The sequence below is a fragment of the Alligator mississippiensis genome, chromosome 1 (assembly GCF_030867095.1).
Source record: "Alligator mississippiensis isolate rAllMis1 chromosome 1, rAllMis1, whole genome shotgun sequence".
Taxonomy (NCBI): Eukaryota; Metazoa; Chordata; order Crocodylia; family Alligatoridae; genus Alligator; species Alligator mississippiensis.
Window position 1 is genome coordinate 416,149,548 of NC_081824.1, and position 17,810 is coordinate 416,167,357.

Sequence of the window (17,810 nt, forward strand, 5' to 3'; positions counted from 1 at the left end):
TGCCTACACTGGTGCAAGATGCTGATTCATTCAGCTGAAGAAATACTACTTGTACTAAGAAAGATAACAAAATAATATCTAATTGTTACTTATTGTATTTAATATAAATATCAATATGTACACAACATTTTAGGATTCTACTTAAAGAGGAAGGTGCAAAATCTGACACTTATGCAGAAAGAGGATGGATGTTGTCAACACAGATAAATGTATTCCTATTTCAACAATCTATCCACCCAGTAAATTCCTGAGGGAGATTTTATAACTGAAATAGTTCTGGCCCAAGATTTAAGCCACAATTAGTTTCTATTATTTCAGCTTCTTCCATTAGGCAAATATTGTTTCATATTATAATTCTGGCATGATTTAGCACCTTATTAATACAGTGTTCTAGTCTAAGTCTTTCATATCAATTGATTTTTCCATCCTGCTAATTGGACACAAAGACAGTTTGGGGTTCTAATACTTACTTCTTCCTGGCTTTCGAATCTCCTTCATAATTTGTGCTTTAAGCTCTATGTTAACCTCTCTAGGGCTCCTGCAGTGCACTGTTTTTTTCCCTTTGTTGGGGGAGGATGTTGTCAAGTTTGTATCAGTACTTAGTTCTTTGCCCCCTGGCTCCTCATGATTTGCCATAAATTCATTTATAGTCACATTATTATTTGCTAAATGTTCATGGCCTAGATCCTCTGCTGGCTGGTCCAACGAACTGAATGGAGGGGACACTGAAAATTCAGAATCCATAGCATTTGGAAAAACATCAGATGAAAGTGGGTCCGCAACATGATTCTCAATCACATCATCCATAGCAATCTCATTATTGTTTTCTGATGCTGAAAAAAAAAAAGACCAGAAAAATAAGAGAAAACTTAAAAGAATGTTTTAAAACACCTCACTAACATGTGACCAGCAATGGGTAATCTTACTCTTATACAATCATGCTCCATCAGCTAGGACAGGGGTTTTCAACCATTTTTTTTTAACAAGTGTACCCCCGGCAGCCGGACAGAGCAAGAGGGATGGCCCGTAGCTGGATGCGGAGTAGGGTGGTGGACGGCAGCGGTAATTGCTGCCTCATGCAAGCTCCTCCCCTCCCAGCATCCGACTGGTTGGGTGGCACCTGTGTGGCCTGCAGAGGGGCACCGCTGCCCTTGCCCCACCTCTGTGCTCCTGGGAGGCAGCGGCATGGGGTGGTGGGTGGCAGCGCTCTGTCCCCATCTGCCTGTGCATACCTCCTAGGGCCTTGCAAAGTACCCCTGGGGGTATGCACACCCCCAGTTGACAACCCCTGTGCCAGGATAAAGGAAAGGCAGGAATGACTTCCTCAATATGGGTGGTGGGAGAAAAGGTTCCTGTGGGTTTAGAGTACAGAACATCGTGATACACCCACTAGTCAGTGAAGGCCCAGCAAAGTATGGGTGTGTTCTTTATAAGGGAGAAACGTTATATAGACTAGTCACAAAGTAAAAAAGTTAAATGGACAGAAGAAGGGTGTTCTTGAAAAGACCTTCTTACCTGGTCCCACTAAGACTAGTTGATAAAACTTACTTCAGTGCAGAAGGGCTGATTAAAGGTCCCATGCAACACTTAAGTCCCACATTAAGGGAATGGTATTCACTTTGCTCTGGAGCAAAGTTCAAATATAAAATTGTGCTGCAGTATGGTCATGGACAGGTATTCATTTGCAGCACCACAAGTGCCTGACCACTGTGCAGTGCTACAAAAATAGATAATTACAAGGGATGTACATACATTCATAGCCCCCTGGCTGCAGTACTACTAAGTGTCAAGTAACAGAAGCGATACACAATAGAAAATGAATTAAATGCTAGCCAAAAATCCTATGGGGAAAATAAAAGGCTTCTACTAATTATTTGCAAGTAAAGAGAGGGTTAGTTTAATGGCTGAAATTGAATCTCTCCACCTTTCTGTATTTGTATATAAAAACATACATAAAAGGTGCAAAATAGCTAAGAATACGCCGTTATCTGATTTAAGTGAGCACACAGAAGCTAGTTTAAAAAACAGGCACTATGGGATTATAAGAATTGGACAATGAAGTATCCCAACTGCTGCTGATTTTTTTTTTTTTAATAAACAAGAATGACTAGAAATAGTGGAAGTTTAAATACATGTAAACATAGTATTAGTCTCCACAGAAATACTTCCTATTTCTGTGCTGTAAATATTCCTTAGACTATGCCAGTTAAGGTAATAGACATATATTAGAAAAGTCATTTTTTCATAGATTCATAGACATTAGGGCTGGAAGGGACCTCGAAAGAGTGAGTCCAGCCCCCTGCCCCAGGGGCAGGAAGTCAGCAGGGATCATACGGCAAGATAAACACCCAATTGTCTCTTGAAAGTGTTCAAAGTGGGTGCTTGAACCACCTCCAGCAGCAGTCTATTCCAAATCTTGGGAGCTCAGACAGTAAACAAGTTCTTCCTTATGTCCAGCCTCAAACGGTCATGGAGGAGTTTGTGACCATTCGAGCTTGTCATCCTTTGGGGCGCTCTGGTGAACAGACATTCCCCCAGATCCTAGCGAGCACCCATGATAAACTTATAGGTAGCCACCAGGTCCCCCGTAAGCCTGCAATTTTCCAGGCTGAAGAGTCCCATGGCTTTCAGCCTCTTATCCATAAGGTCTGTTTTCCTGACCTCTGATCCCATGCGTGGCTCTCCTTTGCACCTCCTCAAGCTTCTCCACATCCTTTTTGAATTGTGGAGCCCAAAACATGATGCAGTACTCCGGCTCACCAAAGCTTAGTAACTTCTGGAGTAATCTCATGAACAAGAAGTACAACAATTTTATGAAAAACAAAGCTTACCAATTACTTCTTTGCCAGTTACAAAAGAAGTGAATGAAGTTATATCTAGATTTCAAGCAAAGGTCATATCTGACTTGAAATATATATCATGAAAACTTAACTCAAAATCAATCCAGGTCGATTTGGCTATCAACTACATGGTATGAGATTAAGAAGTGTCTAAACAGTCAACAGTAATTAACATTATTTTTTTTATACTGAAAGGACATTCCTAGCAGAATTCCTGAAGTTCCTTTTTTCATTAATAAGCCACCACCTCAACTTTCAGGATAAAGAAGAATTTGATACTTCTTTTGTAAGAGTTATAAAGGAAAAAAAAAACACCCAAAAGGTTTTCATGTCCATTTAATCTCAAAAGATTTAACTTGAAATATTAACCAAAAGTCAAATACTTAGACCTCATACATTTGGTTTCTCTTGGGAGAGTCACTGCTCTCCTGGGAGAAATCACAAGTCTACAGATGTTTAGGTTTTTCTCCCAGAATAAAAATGGCCACTCCAAGTAAAAAATAACCTGGGAACAATAAGGATTAAATCACTTCCAGAAGTGTTTCTACTGGGAGAGCAAATGTCTGTATATGCTGACACCACAGGCTAACTATAGGCACAGTCTGGGTTAGCTGTTAGCCACCTGGGAATGCCCTATACACTGCTACCATCTGTTGCCAGACAAATGAAGGGAGCCTTGCAGAGCCCACTGAGATGTATGCACAGGGCCCCCCTGGTTGCAGTGTCACAGCACTGCAAGCTTCTTCAAGGCCTCAGTAGTTGAATATCTACACACATAGCTCTGAGTTAAGTTTTTCTACCACGAGAACAAACCTGGGAATTTTCCCAGATTATAGGAATATGTGTACGCAGCCTTAATAGGGGAAAAGTACCCAGAGTGCTACCTTGCTGAGAGAGACAACTTGATGGGATACACTACAGCAAATTCAGAGTTTGCCATACAAAGTACCACAAAGCAAGGCAATTAAATTGTGCACATCCTATGAAAAGTAATGAAACTCACTTCACCTCTTGTATAAATAAATCTAGTATCAAATTATTTCTGATCACCCAGTTATTACAAACACAGTGAAACAGGAGAGAGAGGTCAGAGGAAAGCAACAGAACAATTGGGAGCCTTGAAAGACTGATTTGTGGAGGGAAATTTAATAATAGAAATAGCACAACTAGACAAATTAATGTGGTAAACATGTAACCCATCCATCTTCTGCATCCTCAGATATCTTATGGTGGGTAATTACACATCAGTCACATTTATTTGACTGATAATATAATTATTATGTGATGTATATACATCCTTTTTTTTTTTTTAAAGGATTAGAGGACAAGGAGAATAGTACCTTATATTTTACATAAAACTTTCCCTTGTACAACTCATTACTATTTTAATTTTAGAAAGCAGTGTTAAAAATCATCTGCCACTGAAAAATTTCAGAAACTTTAATACAGTCCTAATTAATAAGGGAATTATAACAAATTTGTCAACTCTAAAGTGCAAAATATGCAAACTGTAGTTTTGCTAACAAAGGCTGCATATTTACATACTTTCAGAACTGGATGATCAGATTGTCATAATTGAGAAAACTATAATATGCATCATTTCCTTGATAGCTATGTTGTATACTAAATATTAATTTAGTGTTTATACAAAAAATGTCTCTAAAGTCAAGGAAAATGAAAGCAACAGAAAATAACTGAAATACAGATTCACTCACTTTTGTGAATAGGAACAGGCTTGACAAAATCTGTCTGTGCTTGTGTAATAGGTGTGGGTGGCCCTTTGCCTCCAATATGATTGTTCACAACAGGAGTTGTCTGTGGTCGTCCTCTGAGCAAAGGTGACATACACCGACGTCTTTTAGGAATCCCTTGCATATTTGGTTCTCCAGGTCGTTTGTGTTTATTTTGAGGTCCTGATACAAATTCATCTGCTTCATCTATCATCATCCCCTGTAACAAATAACCAGCTGAGTAAGAAGCTTAATCTGTGTCATCTAGTACAAAACGTTTTAAAAGAACACAGCACATATTAAAAAATGTTGCTGACTTTTTATAACAGGCATTCAGAATGCAACTAGGTACTATATGGCATATCATCTTGGCTTCTCAAATACTAACTTGAGTCTGGGGACAGAGTACTGATACACTGAAGGATAAGCAAGAGATTTGACCGGGGTTGTAAGATTTCCAGTAAAACTTGTCTTCTAAATTGGAGTTAGCACATTATAATTTAGTCAGTTATATAGTCAATTAAGCTTCAAAATTCAGCCAACTGCAAGACCTAGATTTATGAGGGACTCCTTTGGTCAACAGAACTTGCTGATGTAAACAATCTAATGCAAAATGATTTTTTAAGGGAGAATTTGATAAAAAGGGAGTAGAAAAGGGGTCAGCAATGTTTTTGGGCAGAGTGCCAAAAATACCCACAGCCTCAACTTAAGGTGTTGGTGTGCAGGGGTGGATGGTGGGGGAGCCATAAGGGGCCCAATCCTTGTTGAGACAATGCAGCCCAGCCCCTTCTCCACCATCCGCATGCGTGCCAAGCAAAATGCCCGTGCGCACCATGCTCTGGCACCCATTCTGCAGATTGCCTGCCTGTAGAGTAGAAATTAGATGTTGACCAAACCACAATGACAAAAATAATTAATGTAAAAAAGTTCAGAGGTATGTTTGTCAAAAAAGGGTTGAGAAATACAGTGGCCTTCAAAATACCTAGAAAGGGTTTTCCTATGCCCTGGTGCCTTGGATAATTCAATTTAGCAACACAAATGTAACACAATAGTTTTAAACAAAAGCATTTGTTTAAACAGCATATTGTAGCAAATCACCTTCTTATCCAGTTTAAATGGATTGCCAAACGTATGCAGCCTACGGGGTTGGTCAGGATCAAGCTCTCGAAGGGGAGATGGTATCTGTTTAAGGTACTCCTGATAATTTCCCATTTGTGCTATAGGCACACTGTGAACTTGATCTAGTAAGAGAGAAGACTTTTATCAAAAAGCTGCATCTATGGAAATACTTTATTATAACCCTATCTTATAAGGATTTAATTCTAGCTCCACCGGCACATCCAGTTTTTAGATTATCTCATTTTTTCATCAAGATACATAGAGACAGAAAAAGGCTTAAAAGACAGCCATTCTCCCAGAAAATCTGACTTTTAAAATGCTACATATGTGATATTCATAGGTTATCTGTTGCTAAGGGACTGGAGAAATCAATACGTAGAAAGCAACCACCTTCGGGGTATACTTTTAATCCTTGTAAATATGTTCCACAAATCTTTGGACAGGACAACTGGAAGGAGAAGAACGGAGTTCCAGACTGGCTAATGTACAAAAGCAAACCATTATTTATTATATGGTGTATGCTACATCTAACTTCAATTTTGACAATGCAACATAACCCCCTCCCCACTATCAACAATTTCGAAAGACATTATATTAAATAAAACAGCAATAAATTGGGACTGTTCTTTTCAAATACCGTCCTCAAGAAGCAACATTATTGTTGAGTAGCACCAACTAAAGTCAACAAGATACAAGGGTTTCCTTAAAGTTCTGGTGACTCAGGTCCTCAGTACTTTGTTTACAACACAGTGTGCATGGTCCCCCAGTGCCCTGCTCAACTAGAATAAATCCTAGTTGTCACAACCCAAAGTTGTGATTTTTTGTTTGTGTGCGTGCTTCAGCACTGCTAAATTATTTCCCGCCAAATTTGTCGCTTTCTTTGCATGGTAGAGCTCTCTGCTGCTAGAGAGCGCTCTGGTGCAACGGGGGATTTCCCGCCAAATTGCAGCTTCTTTGCAGTGTGCATCTCTTTTGCATCGTAGTGATGCACGCTGTAAAGAAGTTCCCGCCATTTGTATTAGGGTCCACGCCATGTTATTGGCCAACTCCTAATTTAGGCACACGTGGCGGCTAGCAATTGGCTTGCTAGCCGTACATAAGGCTTGGGTAGTTTCCGCCCAAGCCGGAGGAGGGAGAGATATTCTGTGTGAAGATCTCCAAGTGCTGTGGACCCTCGCGGACCCGGCACACCTCCCCTAAGCAGGCAAGAGAGGCAATAGAACCGAGCCTACGGAGTTTTCGCTTCTCGCCTCTCCCCGTCGCCGAGTGCAATCCTAGACGTATCCCTTTCCTGTAATTTCGGACCCCGCAGAGCCTAGCAAACTCCGGGAAAAACGTATCGGACCCACGGAGCCTGAATAACTCCGGGGAAACTTTTCGAACCCAACTTAACCGGACCCGTGGAGCCTAGCAAACTCCGTAGGAGCAATTGTTTTGTCAGAGTCCTCCAATGAGGGTTCAAGAGGGAGCTGTGCCTGGAAACTTATCCAGCCTACACCGATACCATCTTTGGGTGTAAGTAAACAATCTTTTCAATCAACCATTACGCCTCCGTGACTAATTCTAACTCGCGTGCACAAGACCGTCCCGCGGTTTCTCCCACCCCGCATGTCCGGGCTGACGGCCACAGCCCGCGTGCACCGGAGACAGGTCAGGTACGACCCCGGTTCACCCCCGGTGGCCAGAATGGGATCGGAATCACCGCCGCGCATGGCAACGAGGGCGGGATCAGGGCCCGGCCTACACACTAGTAACAGATTATGCTAAAATTAATGCCAGTTGTAATGTGGAAACCTACACAGAAACTGCAACTTTTCCTATAGACTTCTGCAGTTGATTTAAGTTAGATTAACATTTTTGATCAAGTGATGGTACTACATATCCTTTTCTCTCATCTTCTAATCATTTTTCTTTGTTTAGCTTAAAGAATCCATTTCATGGTCTTCTACATACCAGGTGCCTTAATACAATGTATCCCTTTAACCACACAGTGCAACTATATGACAGTTTCACTGTGTTCCATGCACTTCTACTCTTGAGTTCTGCTACCCATAACCTATTGCTGATACTGGTTGTCTGTCTTGATGGAAGTTGCATCAGATGAGGAAGAGACTGGGTAAGTATTGAGAATGAACTACTAACTCAGAGGGCCATTTCCTTCAGGTCAAGGAGTCAGATAGATTGATGGGACACGGTGAAAGATGTGTTCTGCCTCTGCCTATCAAATAGTACAAAAGGGAAAAATGGGTTTTATTGGATCAAATGTGTAGTTGAAAGAGAACCTTTCAGGCACAGGACGAAGAGTGGTTTGTACCTGAAAGTTTCTGAAACTTCTTTCCCAACTACATAATTGGTCAAATAAAAGATGTAACAAAAAACCCTTGTCTCTCGTACATTTTCTGGACTATCACAGCTTCAACAACATTGGAACAGTATTTAATAAACAGAGGATTTATGTGGCCTAGGCCATCCATAATGTTCTTTTCCTTTCACATAACCAGAAAACTAGAAAGATGTAGTAAAAGAAATGCAAAAGAATCAAATCCTGAAGAATAGCATTATCCTAAAGAAAGGAAAAACAAACCAAGAACACATGCAAGACAACAGTGGTCAAGTCTCTTTTCCCTAAGCCATTGATACAATTTGTAATGAAGACTTGATGGAAAAACCTATGGGGTTTCAAGTGTAATAGTCAACTTCCAGCAAGTTTTTCCTGCTTATATCTCTCCATGTTCACCAATCAGCACAGAACAGCAATAGTAGTGCAGCAGTACCCCTATAAAATATGCAAACAATGAATCAAGTTGGCTAACCTTCATCTTGTCCTTTGAGAAGTTTGCAAGTAGTCTTGAGAAGATTAGACCTCATTCTTGTTAACTGATCCAAAAGATTGCTTCTGGGTATATCATAAGCATTTCTAAAGCTCTGAGGTCTCAAGTCCTGGTTTCAGCAATAACAACATTTTTATTAATAAAAACAGATGAAATAATGTCCAATATTTTAATGGAAGTATATTGAAAATAACAACATTACACACAATGGTGCTTACCTTATTCAGCAAAGCTATTTGGAACCCAGCATACTCCTTCATATTGAGGTCTAGAGGTCTATGAGGAATTTCCCCAGTAATCCCCTGTAGCAGATGTTGAAAATCGTTCCTATGTGCCATAGACAGGTTGTGTGATCTGCTTCTGACCTTAATTCCAGTCTCTTGCGCTACCTTTTTGCCTACAGAGCCAATGACTCTATCGGACTCTATTTTGGCCTTAATTTGAAATAAATAAATAAATAACATTGACAATATACTCTTAAAAGGATTAGTCAGACTATTAAATTCATTTTTAATTCCTACCTAGAAGATTCAACAATGTACTACTACATTATGAAGAATATATGTGGATGAGTGCTTAAGGAGTGCTTAATGTGCTCATTAAGTGCTTAATGTATTACAACTCTATAATCATTAAAATGTGATAAACAGTTTATATCTAGCTTCTTCAGGTATCTCTAGGGTGCCCCTTATCATTTCATCTAAGCACCAATATGCATGCAATGCTTTTATTTTCATTAAAATGTCATGATTGGGATTATGAAAAATTTTGACATAAATCTGCATGTACCCATGGATTTTACTGTTAGCTGGGGAAATAGCTGAAATCTCATGATTCTCCTACATAATTATAATTGTGGATTCAAATGATGGTATTGATCTTAAAAAAAACAAACAAACAAAAGCCCCAAACACCTCAATACAAGGTAGGAAAAAACCCCAAGATTAAAAAAGGAAGAGAATATTCAGTTATATCTAAACAGAGAAAATATGTGGTAACCTTTTTGTTTTTATTCATGGTTTTACCCGTTTGATTTGTCTCAAATTCAAATGCGCTTTAAGATGTGTTAGAAGTTTGGCAGAATGTAATTAATCAATAAGCCAAAAACAGTGTTTGTTTAGTGAATGCACTTAAGTTTCAGGTATATTGGAGATTCAAATGTTATTTCCCCATTTCAAGTATATGGAAGTTTTAAAACCACAATAATCTTTCAAACATTAGGAAGTTTGTTTGCTTTTTAAAAATATATAAACTCTATATCTCATTGTACCCATGATGTATTTACAGAATGTCATGCATTTAAGTATTTTGAACCAAAAATGTATATATTTAGAGATGCATACATTTTGCAGATTTTTAAGTATAACAACCACACAATTTGGCAAGATTATCATAGAATCTTAGAAAATGGGGGTTGAAAGGGACCTCAGGAGGTCATCTTGTCCAACCCCCTACTCAAAGCAGGACCATCCCCAAGGCTTTGTCTAGCCAGGTCTTAAAAACCTCCAAGGATGGATAAATGCAAGATTCACATATTTCCTGATACTATTGCCAGGAGTTAAAAAAAAAAAAAGATAAATACTGAAAGCTTTAAGCTGAACTTTACAAAATGTTTACATGCAGCATTAAGAATACTTGCATCCCTACATCCTTCAGGTACAAGCCTATTTATTTTCACGATGATCTCAAATATGAAAGTTCAAGATATATAACAAAGCAAAACGGCATTCATTAATGTGCCAGAGTTACTGCACATTAAATTTAGTACTTGTATAATCAAGTACTAAATCAATGCGCAGTAACCAGCATTACTGCACAGTAGTGCTGGCACATGACTTTTTAGTGACGCTACTGCACAGTAGCATATTAGCACTGTTTTTGCTGTGAAGTGGTATGCACGGTATTATTAGACTACTGAGCAGTTCAAGTCTCGTGTAGACGTACCCAGAAAGTCAAAATGGGGAAGAAAGGTTTTTACCTGCTAGAACAGAAGGCTAGTTAGAGGGGGTCTCAATTTTCATAGGCTTGCCATAGAACATTCAGTAGGCTACTTGTCCTGTCTATGCCTTAGTTTCTTATTTGTAAGTGTCATTCATTGCAAATTCTAAATGTTTATCATGAATTATATCTACATAAATGCTTTTACAAACTAAGCAGAGAAGGTAAGTGGTCATTTTGGTGCAACTACCCAAGAGCATAAATCCCTAATATTATGAATGGTGCCATATAATTTGCCAACCTAGCAGAGACCATCGCATTTTTAGCCACAAATATACTGAGGCTTGCACTTATGAAAAACTGGCATGGCATAAACCTTGAGGAATCCAGTAAGACACACCTGTACATACATTTATGGTGAAGTCTATAAACAATATTTTAAAGCTAGGTGTCAAGCTTTTCTCCCAGAAAACAAACGTTCTAATAGTAATCACATGTAAGAATTCAGGAAAGCTTAAGGGCTTCTTTGTCCCTTTATCCTTGCATGGCTCTGTGATGCTTTAAAGGTTAGGCTGACATTAGCTTCACTGTTTTTAAAGATTCATTTTTGTTGCTATTGCATCTATATTACCTGTTGACTCAACTTTTTGAGGTATGAAATGACACTGTAGCTAAGTCCATATTCCACATTATCTGCTATAAGATTTGGTGCTCCCATCATTCGCACAGCTTTCTTCAAAGGCTGAAAAACAGGGTACACATGTATTGTATACGTATATTATTAATTTTACAGTTTGTGTTTAAAATAAAGTTATAGCTAAATGCTTTCAAAGTGAATTTGAAACTCCAAGTGAAAAAAAGACATTCTTTCCATTTATATATTCTTCCACCTGTGCCAAATTCTTAAAATATTAGTGAAGATTCATTTCAAGCAATGATTATACCTGACCTAGGTCTCATAAAATTAAGATTTTAAATTATCCCTACAACCTTAATGTACATCCTGAAAGTTGTACTAAATCCTAGTATCACATTAGAAGGGTATACAAACTTCAGAGGAATTCATATTTAACTTTTTATTTCTATAATCATAGTATCCTTAGTTTAAAATAAAATCCAAAAGAAGATATTTAATAAAGAAAATAAAAGTAATGAGGGAGAGGAGAAATGTTAATGTACATAATTAAGTTATCTTACCCCAAGATAGTAAGGAGGCATTGTCTTTAAATAGCTTTCAAATGACTGCCGCCATTTTAAAGTTGGTTTTGCCTTATGTACTTTGAACAAGTCATCTAAATATAAAGTGATATTAATAAGTAAACAAAAGATGCATTTCATATAACTCCACATTTTATCTGAACAATATTTTTCCTAAAGGCCCCCCTACTGCCTAAGGTTTAAAAAAAATTAATGGATTAATGTCGCAAAGTAAGAGATTAAGGTGGAATCCTGTAATTTATACTTTACAAAAGGTAACTGGTGATCAGAGTCACTGGAGTGAGGGGGAAAGTATTACTACATTAGCAAAAGGAAAGTGCATGAGTGCAATCATACTGAAGACCAAGAATAATGTCCATGAATGGTAAACAAAATTATATATATTTTTATTAGCAAAAATCATATTCAAGAAGGTCAGCTGATTTTGGTAAGTGAATTGTGAATATGTTGGATATCAGAAAAGCTGAATGGTACCATCTTCTTTTCAGTATAAAAATCATTTCTGAATATTTAAGTTTATGATTACTAATGATGATGTTAGCATCATAATATTCTATACTTATGCTGGATCAAATTCACCTGCCTACCACCTCAAAAAGATTTTAGAAAGTTGTGTTTACCTAAGAGAGGAAGGAGGACTGGATAATTGTAAGGCATCACAAACAGGTTCACACAATTCAGTGCTGTACTGGCTTTCAAGTAGCCAAAAGGATGACCAAGTTCACTGTATTTTGCACTATTGCTCACATATACCTGCAAAACAAATGAAAAAATGTTCAGATAATTCATGTTGTATACAAGTATAAATAGTATAAACAGTTAAGGTTTTATGTAAATAAATTAGCATATATAATTAGAATTTCACTCCAAATTATTTAAGGAATGTTACTTCTCAGATAAGGGTTCTTCATTTACAAAGTTAGTATACAATCAAACTTGCCTGCCAGCAGGTGTGTGGAGATTTCCTTTCCAGGATAAACTGAGTCAATGGAGAAGGTTCTAACTCATATTTATCAAAGGGTAGTTTGTCAATGACCATTGGTTCACAGTCGGTGCAGGAGAATTTCACTACAGGATGAGATGTACGCGGTGGCTAGACAAAAATAGACAATGTTAACTGTGGCTCTATATCAGTAAACACTAAATATCATTTTTAAACAATAAGCTTTTTAGCATTTTACCGTAGGATCTGTTAACATGCTTTTGAAATAAAGAAATACCATTTTACCTGTCATCTCTTGGATTTTGGTCCAGATGCTACTGCCGCAATTGCTCCTCTGCTGCTACCACCATAGGGTTCAGGTTCCTCCCTCTTCTCCTGCCTGCCCTGGCCCCTAGGGCCAGGGTGGCCCACAGGGCTGTGGGAGCCTGCAGGTGGGGATTTCAGAGGGAACTGGGTACTACAGTACAGCATAGCAGGGGTTGTCTGCTGTGCAGTGAAGAGAGGCCTACCTGACTCAAATCAATGCAGTGGATAGCATAGCCAGGGAGGACATGAAGGGGAGGCCATGCAGCATGGTGCGCAGCCCCTGGCCACTCAGAAGTTGGCCAGCCCTATTCTAAGGTAAAGGTCAGAAGTCCTTTTATGAAGCATGTCATTTTACATGCCTCAAACTGGATACACAGCATTCTCAAGTTTCTATTAATATCTTCTGTTTAGCAAAATAATTCCCTTCTATCAAACCTAAAACATTACCAAACCAAATCAGACCAAAAAAATCCCAACTACGAAGGTGAGCATGAATATAGATAAAAAGCTAGCTTTACAAGTAACCAAACTAGACCTGAGATTGACTTTTTGCATAATTTCAAGTGAATCTTTTACCATTTCAGGCAACCTATACCCTGCTTTCAACTAAAACATGGAAAAGTACACAAGGTATTTATGCCTGATATTGCTGGCAGAATTCTGGAAGGGGGAGAGAAATCTGAGGTTCTTTTCACAGTAAAGTGTGGAGCAGAGTTCCTCCTAAAGCAGTGGCTCCCAACCGTTTTTTGCTGCAACCCTGAAGCCGGGTTGCAACCCCCACCCCCAACTCACTCATGCCCGGCAGCACCAATGGAGCCCAGGCCAGACCGGGATTGTGGGGGGCAGCGGCAGCTGCACGGACCATGCGCCAGGAGAGGCGGAGCAAGAGGCAGACCCCCTGCAACCCTAATTTGGATTACACCCCAAGGTTGGGAGCCACTGTCCTAAAGAATAGTCTAGAAGAGAGGTACTAAACTCATTCTTTTAGCCTTGATGTCCAAGACCCCTGCAATTTGGGGAGGAATCAAAATGAGTGCCCTCCCTCCATTTTGTTTCTTCAGAAGAGATGCATTACTAAAAGAGGAAGAGTTGAGCTGAAAAAGGAGGGTATCTTGACCTTCTTTCCCCACAGTAAAACATATCTTTCCAAATTTTTAATCACTAGTGCTTTCCTTACTGGATGAATCACCCATATGGTATCTATCCAAGGAGACAGTTTTACCTTAATTAGCATCTTTACACTGAGGAAGGTGCAATGCCAAAGTGACAAGCAAGATGGAAGGTCAAATTATAATGCTCTTAAAAGATGCTGCTTCCAACAAAGACACTATGATGACAGAGTTTTTGATCAAGGTATGAAGCAGTTATACTGGGAGTAAAAGGGCTGCCAGAAAACAGCAAGTGCTGAGACTTGAGAAACTTGGTAACTTTTGAGTGGATTTGGGAACTATCTGTACCTCACAACACGAGTTGCCATTGTTGCAGACTTCCACAAATGCTTGCAACAGTTTAAATATTATCTCCACCTTAAACTATGCGGGGTTCTCTTTATACAATGGCTATTGGGAAGCCCCACTATAAAAATGATTGGTTGACCGAGGGAAGAGATACAGAGTAGTTAAGCAAAAAATTGAAAGTTAGGCAAAAAAATTAAAGAGAACTGGATTAAATGTGTTGCTCTCAAAACCATGAAGAAATACAAGGATTTAGATCTTCATGGATTACTCATGAATACAAGCATTTAGATACTCACTCAACATTATATTTCCAATTCCGATTTAGACTTCAATTGGAATTATAGGGTGAACAGAACCAACAGGAATTGTCTGAACATCTCAAATATAGGCATGCCTTTAGCAGCCTATAACCCCAAACTCTTATAACCCAAAGCGCTATACAAGATCAAAATGTAATTACAATGAAATACCAAATATTTTTCATGACTTCTATTGATTAAGAAACTTAAAGAAAAACTATTTGAAACCTACAGCTCTTAACCTGGTAAAGATCAGGACAGGTGGATCTATCTATGATTCTGGTTATAAAGAACAGGGAAGAATAGATATTTTGGAGGAGTTGTCTTCCTATTGTACAGCTCTATAATATTTTGGACAAATAGTTTTTGGATTGGGTTTTTGTGGGATTTTTAAATAGGTTTAGGAGATGGACCTCTTTTTAGGACCTGCTATACAGCTCAGAAGACTATGCATGTTTTTCTTACTGGATAGAACCTCTGGGAAACAATGATTGAATAAAAAGAAACCAAAAGCTAAAGACTAAAATGATGTCATACATCTTAACCTTCGATTAATATCCTTTATTCAGGTGATGCACTTTGCAAATTCTGCAATCCAAATACATAGAATATTTTCCATAAATTATAATATAGTGTCAAGCCATCAAGTCAAAACTAAAACTGAAGATTTTCTGAAAAAGCATGGATTCACAACCCCACCAGTTCCATTTTAATGATTCTCAAATAGTCAAAGTTACAAGCATTATTTCTCACTAAAAGTGTATGAATTCCTACTACAAGGTAGGAATATTTGAAAAACACAAAGCTTTCAAAGAAGCTTTATAATACAACAGAGGGAGCTCTTAAAATACCTCCTGAAATAAGCACATATGCAATGTAATTTGAGATTAAGTTGTTTATGTGTTGTAATAGATGATTATGCTGAACATAATGCAAAATAGTACATTCTTATATTAGTAATTAAGTAATTAGAGAACAACAAACTAATCCTATTGCTAATTAAGACTTTTTTCTTTTTTTTTTTAACAGAAGAGATGATTAGGGAGTAGTCTGCCACCTAATGCACTGAAAGTTGGTAGTTCTACCATTTACTTCAGCTTTTCCCAATTTTGAAAATATTTTCAGTGAGGCTTTTCCACCAGAACACTTTCTTCTGGCTAGTAAAATGTGGTAGAAATTAGGGCTGTGCAAAACACCTGCATTTTGTTTTGGTTTTGGCATTTCGTAGGGCTGTCCGAAATGGCTGTCTTTCGTTTCATTTTGGATTCGGTGTTTCGGAGGGACAGTGATTTGTTTCAGTGTTTCAAATCACTGTCCTGTTTTGTTTCGGCCAAAACTATTTCAAAGCTGTTTCAGAATTTCAATGGTGTTTCAGCCATAGTCAGCTGATTCCACATTATAGCCTATAACTTTGTCCTTTCTTGCCTAAATCAGATGATGCTAGCAGGGCTGCTAGCCCCTGCTGAGGGCACGGAGCCTGCCAAGTTTCAAGGGGATAGGTGCAGGATTTTTTGTGAAACTGCACCTCAAACTGCTCAAAGCAAAACTAGTATTACTTGCCAGCAGTGGCAGCATGCTGTCATCCCACACAGATCTAGGGGCCTGCTCCCCCTGGGAGGAGTATAGCACAGCCCTGCAGCCCTCCCAGGGGGCATGAGCCCCCAGATCTGCATATCTGGGTATAAAGAACCCAGTGCTGCTAGCTGGGGCCAGCGCCAGCAGTGGGTTCTTCCTGGAGCTGGGCGTAGGCTGCACCGGGCAGACTTGGGTGCTGGTGCCGTCATCCGCATGCTCCACAGCTGGTGAGTGTGGAGTTTAAAAAAATAAAAGCCCCAAACTCACCAGCTCTGGCAGTGATAATTGGGGCCTCTGAGAGCTTGTGGCAGAGCCCCCCCACATACAGCGTGGGGCAGCAGGGACCCCCACCTGCACCAAAGCACAGGTGCAGCACAGCTCAGCAGGGCACCATGCACTGCCTGAGAGTAGGGCAGCTCCTGGTTCAATCCCCAGCTGTATGATCATTCCCCCAGCTCTTCCCGGGGGTGTGGGCCCCTGCATCTGCACAAGGTTTCAGCAGGCTGCTGCTACCAGCTAGGGAAATAGCCCAGAACTGCTGCGATCCCCAGTTGGCAGTGACAGCCTACTGTCATCCCGCATCATCTGGGGGCCCTAGTCCCCTGGAAAGAACTGGGGAAAGCGATCAGAGAGCTAGAGAAATATCAGGGAGCTGGGGAATCAAACCAGGAACTGTGGGAATGTTCGGGGACCTGAACATTCCCCCAGCCCCCAGCTCAATTCCCCAGCACTGGGGCTGGAAGGGACCTCAGGGACAGATCGCTGTCACTGGCCAGCTACAGATGTGAATATCAGAGCAGTCCTTCCCCCTCCTTCTTTCCCTTCAACTCCGCCTCTGGAACAGCTCCAAAATGTTTTGGAAAATTTCCAAAACATTTTGGATGGCCCATTTCATTTTGGAGCTGTTTCAGAACCCTGCGTTTCATTTTGGATTTGGTGTTTTGACTGCCAAAGCGCGTGAATCTGAAATGAAACAGTTGCCGAAATTCGCACAGCCATAGTAGAAATGACTCTGAATTACTTTTGGCATTTTTGTTTACATTGCAGTCCTCAGTCTGAATTCTAATCAAACTCCTGCTATATTGTTTTTCTTTATTCAAGACTGCTCAGATGTCAGTAAAAGCTCTATTATAGGAAGTTTCTTGCTTAAAGAAGCAGATACCTCTTATGCCACCAGCTTCCAACCTGTGATCTATGGACCCCTGGTGGTGTGCAGACTATGTCTTAAGGGGTGTGTAAAAGATGACTATGATCAATCAGAAATTACATGAATAACCCTCACTTACAATTCAAAGACTCCACACCTCCATTCAAAATTTTTAGGGGTCCACAAATGAAAAAAGGTTGAAAACTACTGTCTCATGCAAATACCGTATTTTCACGCATACATCCCATGGGGTATACGCGATTTTACAAAAAAAATGGATGGGTGCGGGCTATACAGGGGTGCGGGCTATCTACGGACTTTTTTTCCCTGTAGGGGCTGGGGTGGGCCGTGCCGCCTCCCTGCTGGGCCCGGGCAGGCCAGGCTGCGCTGCTGCCGCCGCAGGGGCC

At 39.7% G+C, this 17,810-nt stretch overlaps 1 protein-coding gene across 5 annotated transcripts in view; it reads right to left on the reverse strand.

Moving 5' to 3' along the window:
• INTS6 (integrator complex subunit 6) overlaps positions 1-17,810 on the reverse strand; it is a 173,127-nt gene that overhangs the window by 116,258 nt on the left and 39,059 nt on the right. For all 5 annotated transcript variants that reach the window (XR_001373082.3, XM_059732017.1, XM_006259867.4 and 2 more), the window contains 9 exons: positions 12,617-12,769; positions 12,297-12,429; positions 11,656-11,750; positions 11,090-11,200; positions 8,739-8,954; positions 8,503-8,629; positions 5,669-5,811; positions 4,556-4,790; positions 471-833 (listed from right to left, as the gene is read on the reverse strand). Coding sequence is in view for 4 of the 5 variants with exons in the window: in XM_059732017.1 (XP_059588000.1) it covers positions 471-833; positions 4,556-4,790; positions 5,669-5,811; positions 8,503-8,629; positions 8,739-8,954; positions 11,090-11,200; positions 11,656-11,750; positions 12,297-12,429; positions 12,617-12,769 (1,576 nt within the window). In the remaining variant the exon portion in view is untranslated. The remainder of the gene's footprint in view (positions 1-470; positions 834-4,555; positions 4,791-5,668; positions 5,812-8,502; positions 8,630-8,738; positions 8,955-11,089; positions 11,201-11,655; positions 11,751-12,296; positions 12,430-12,616; positions 12,770-17,810) is intronic.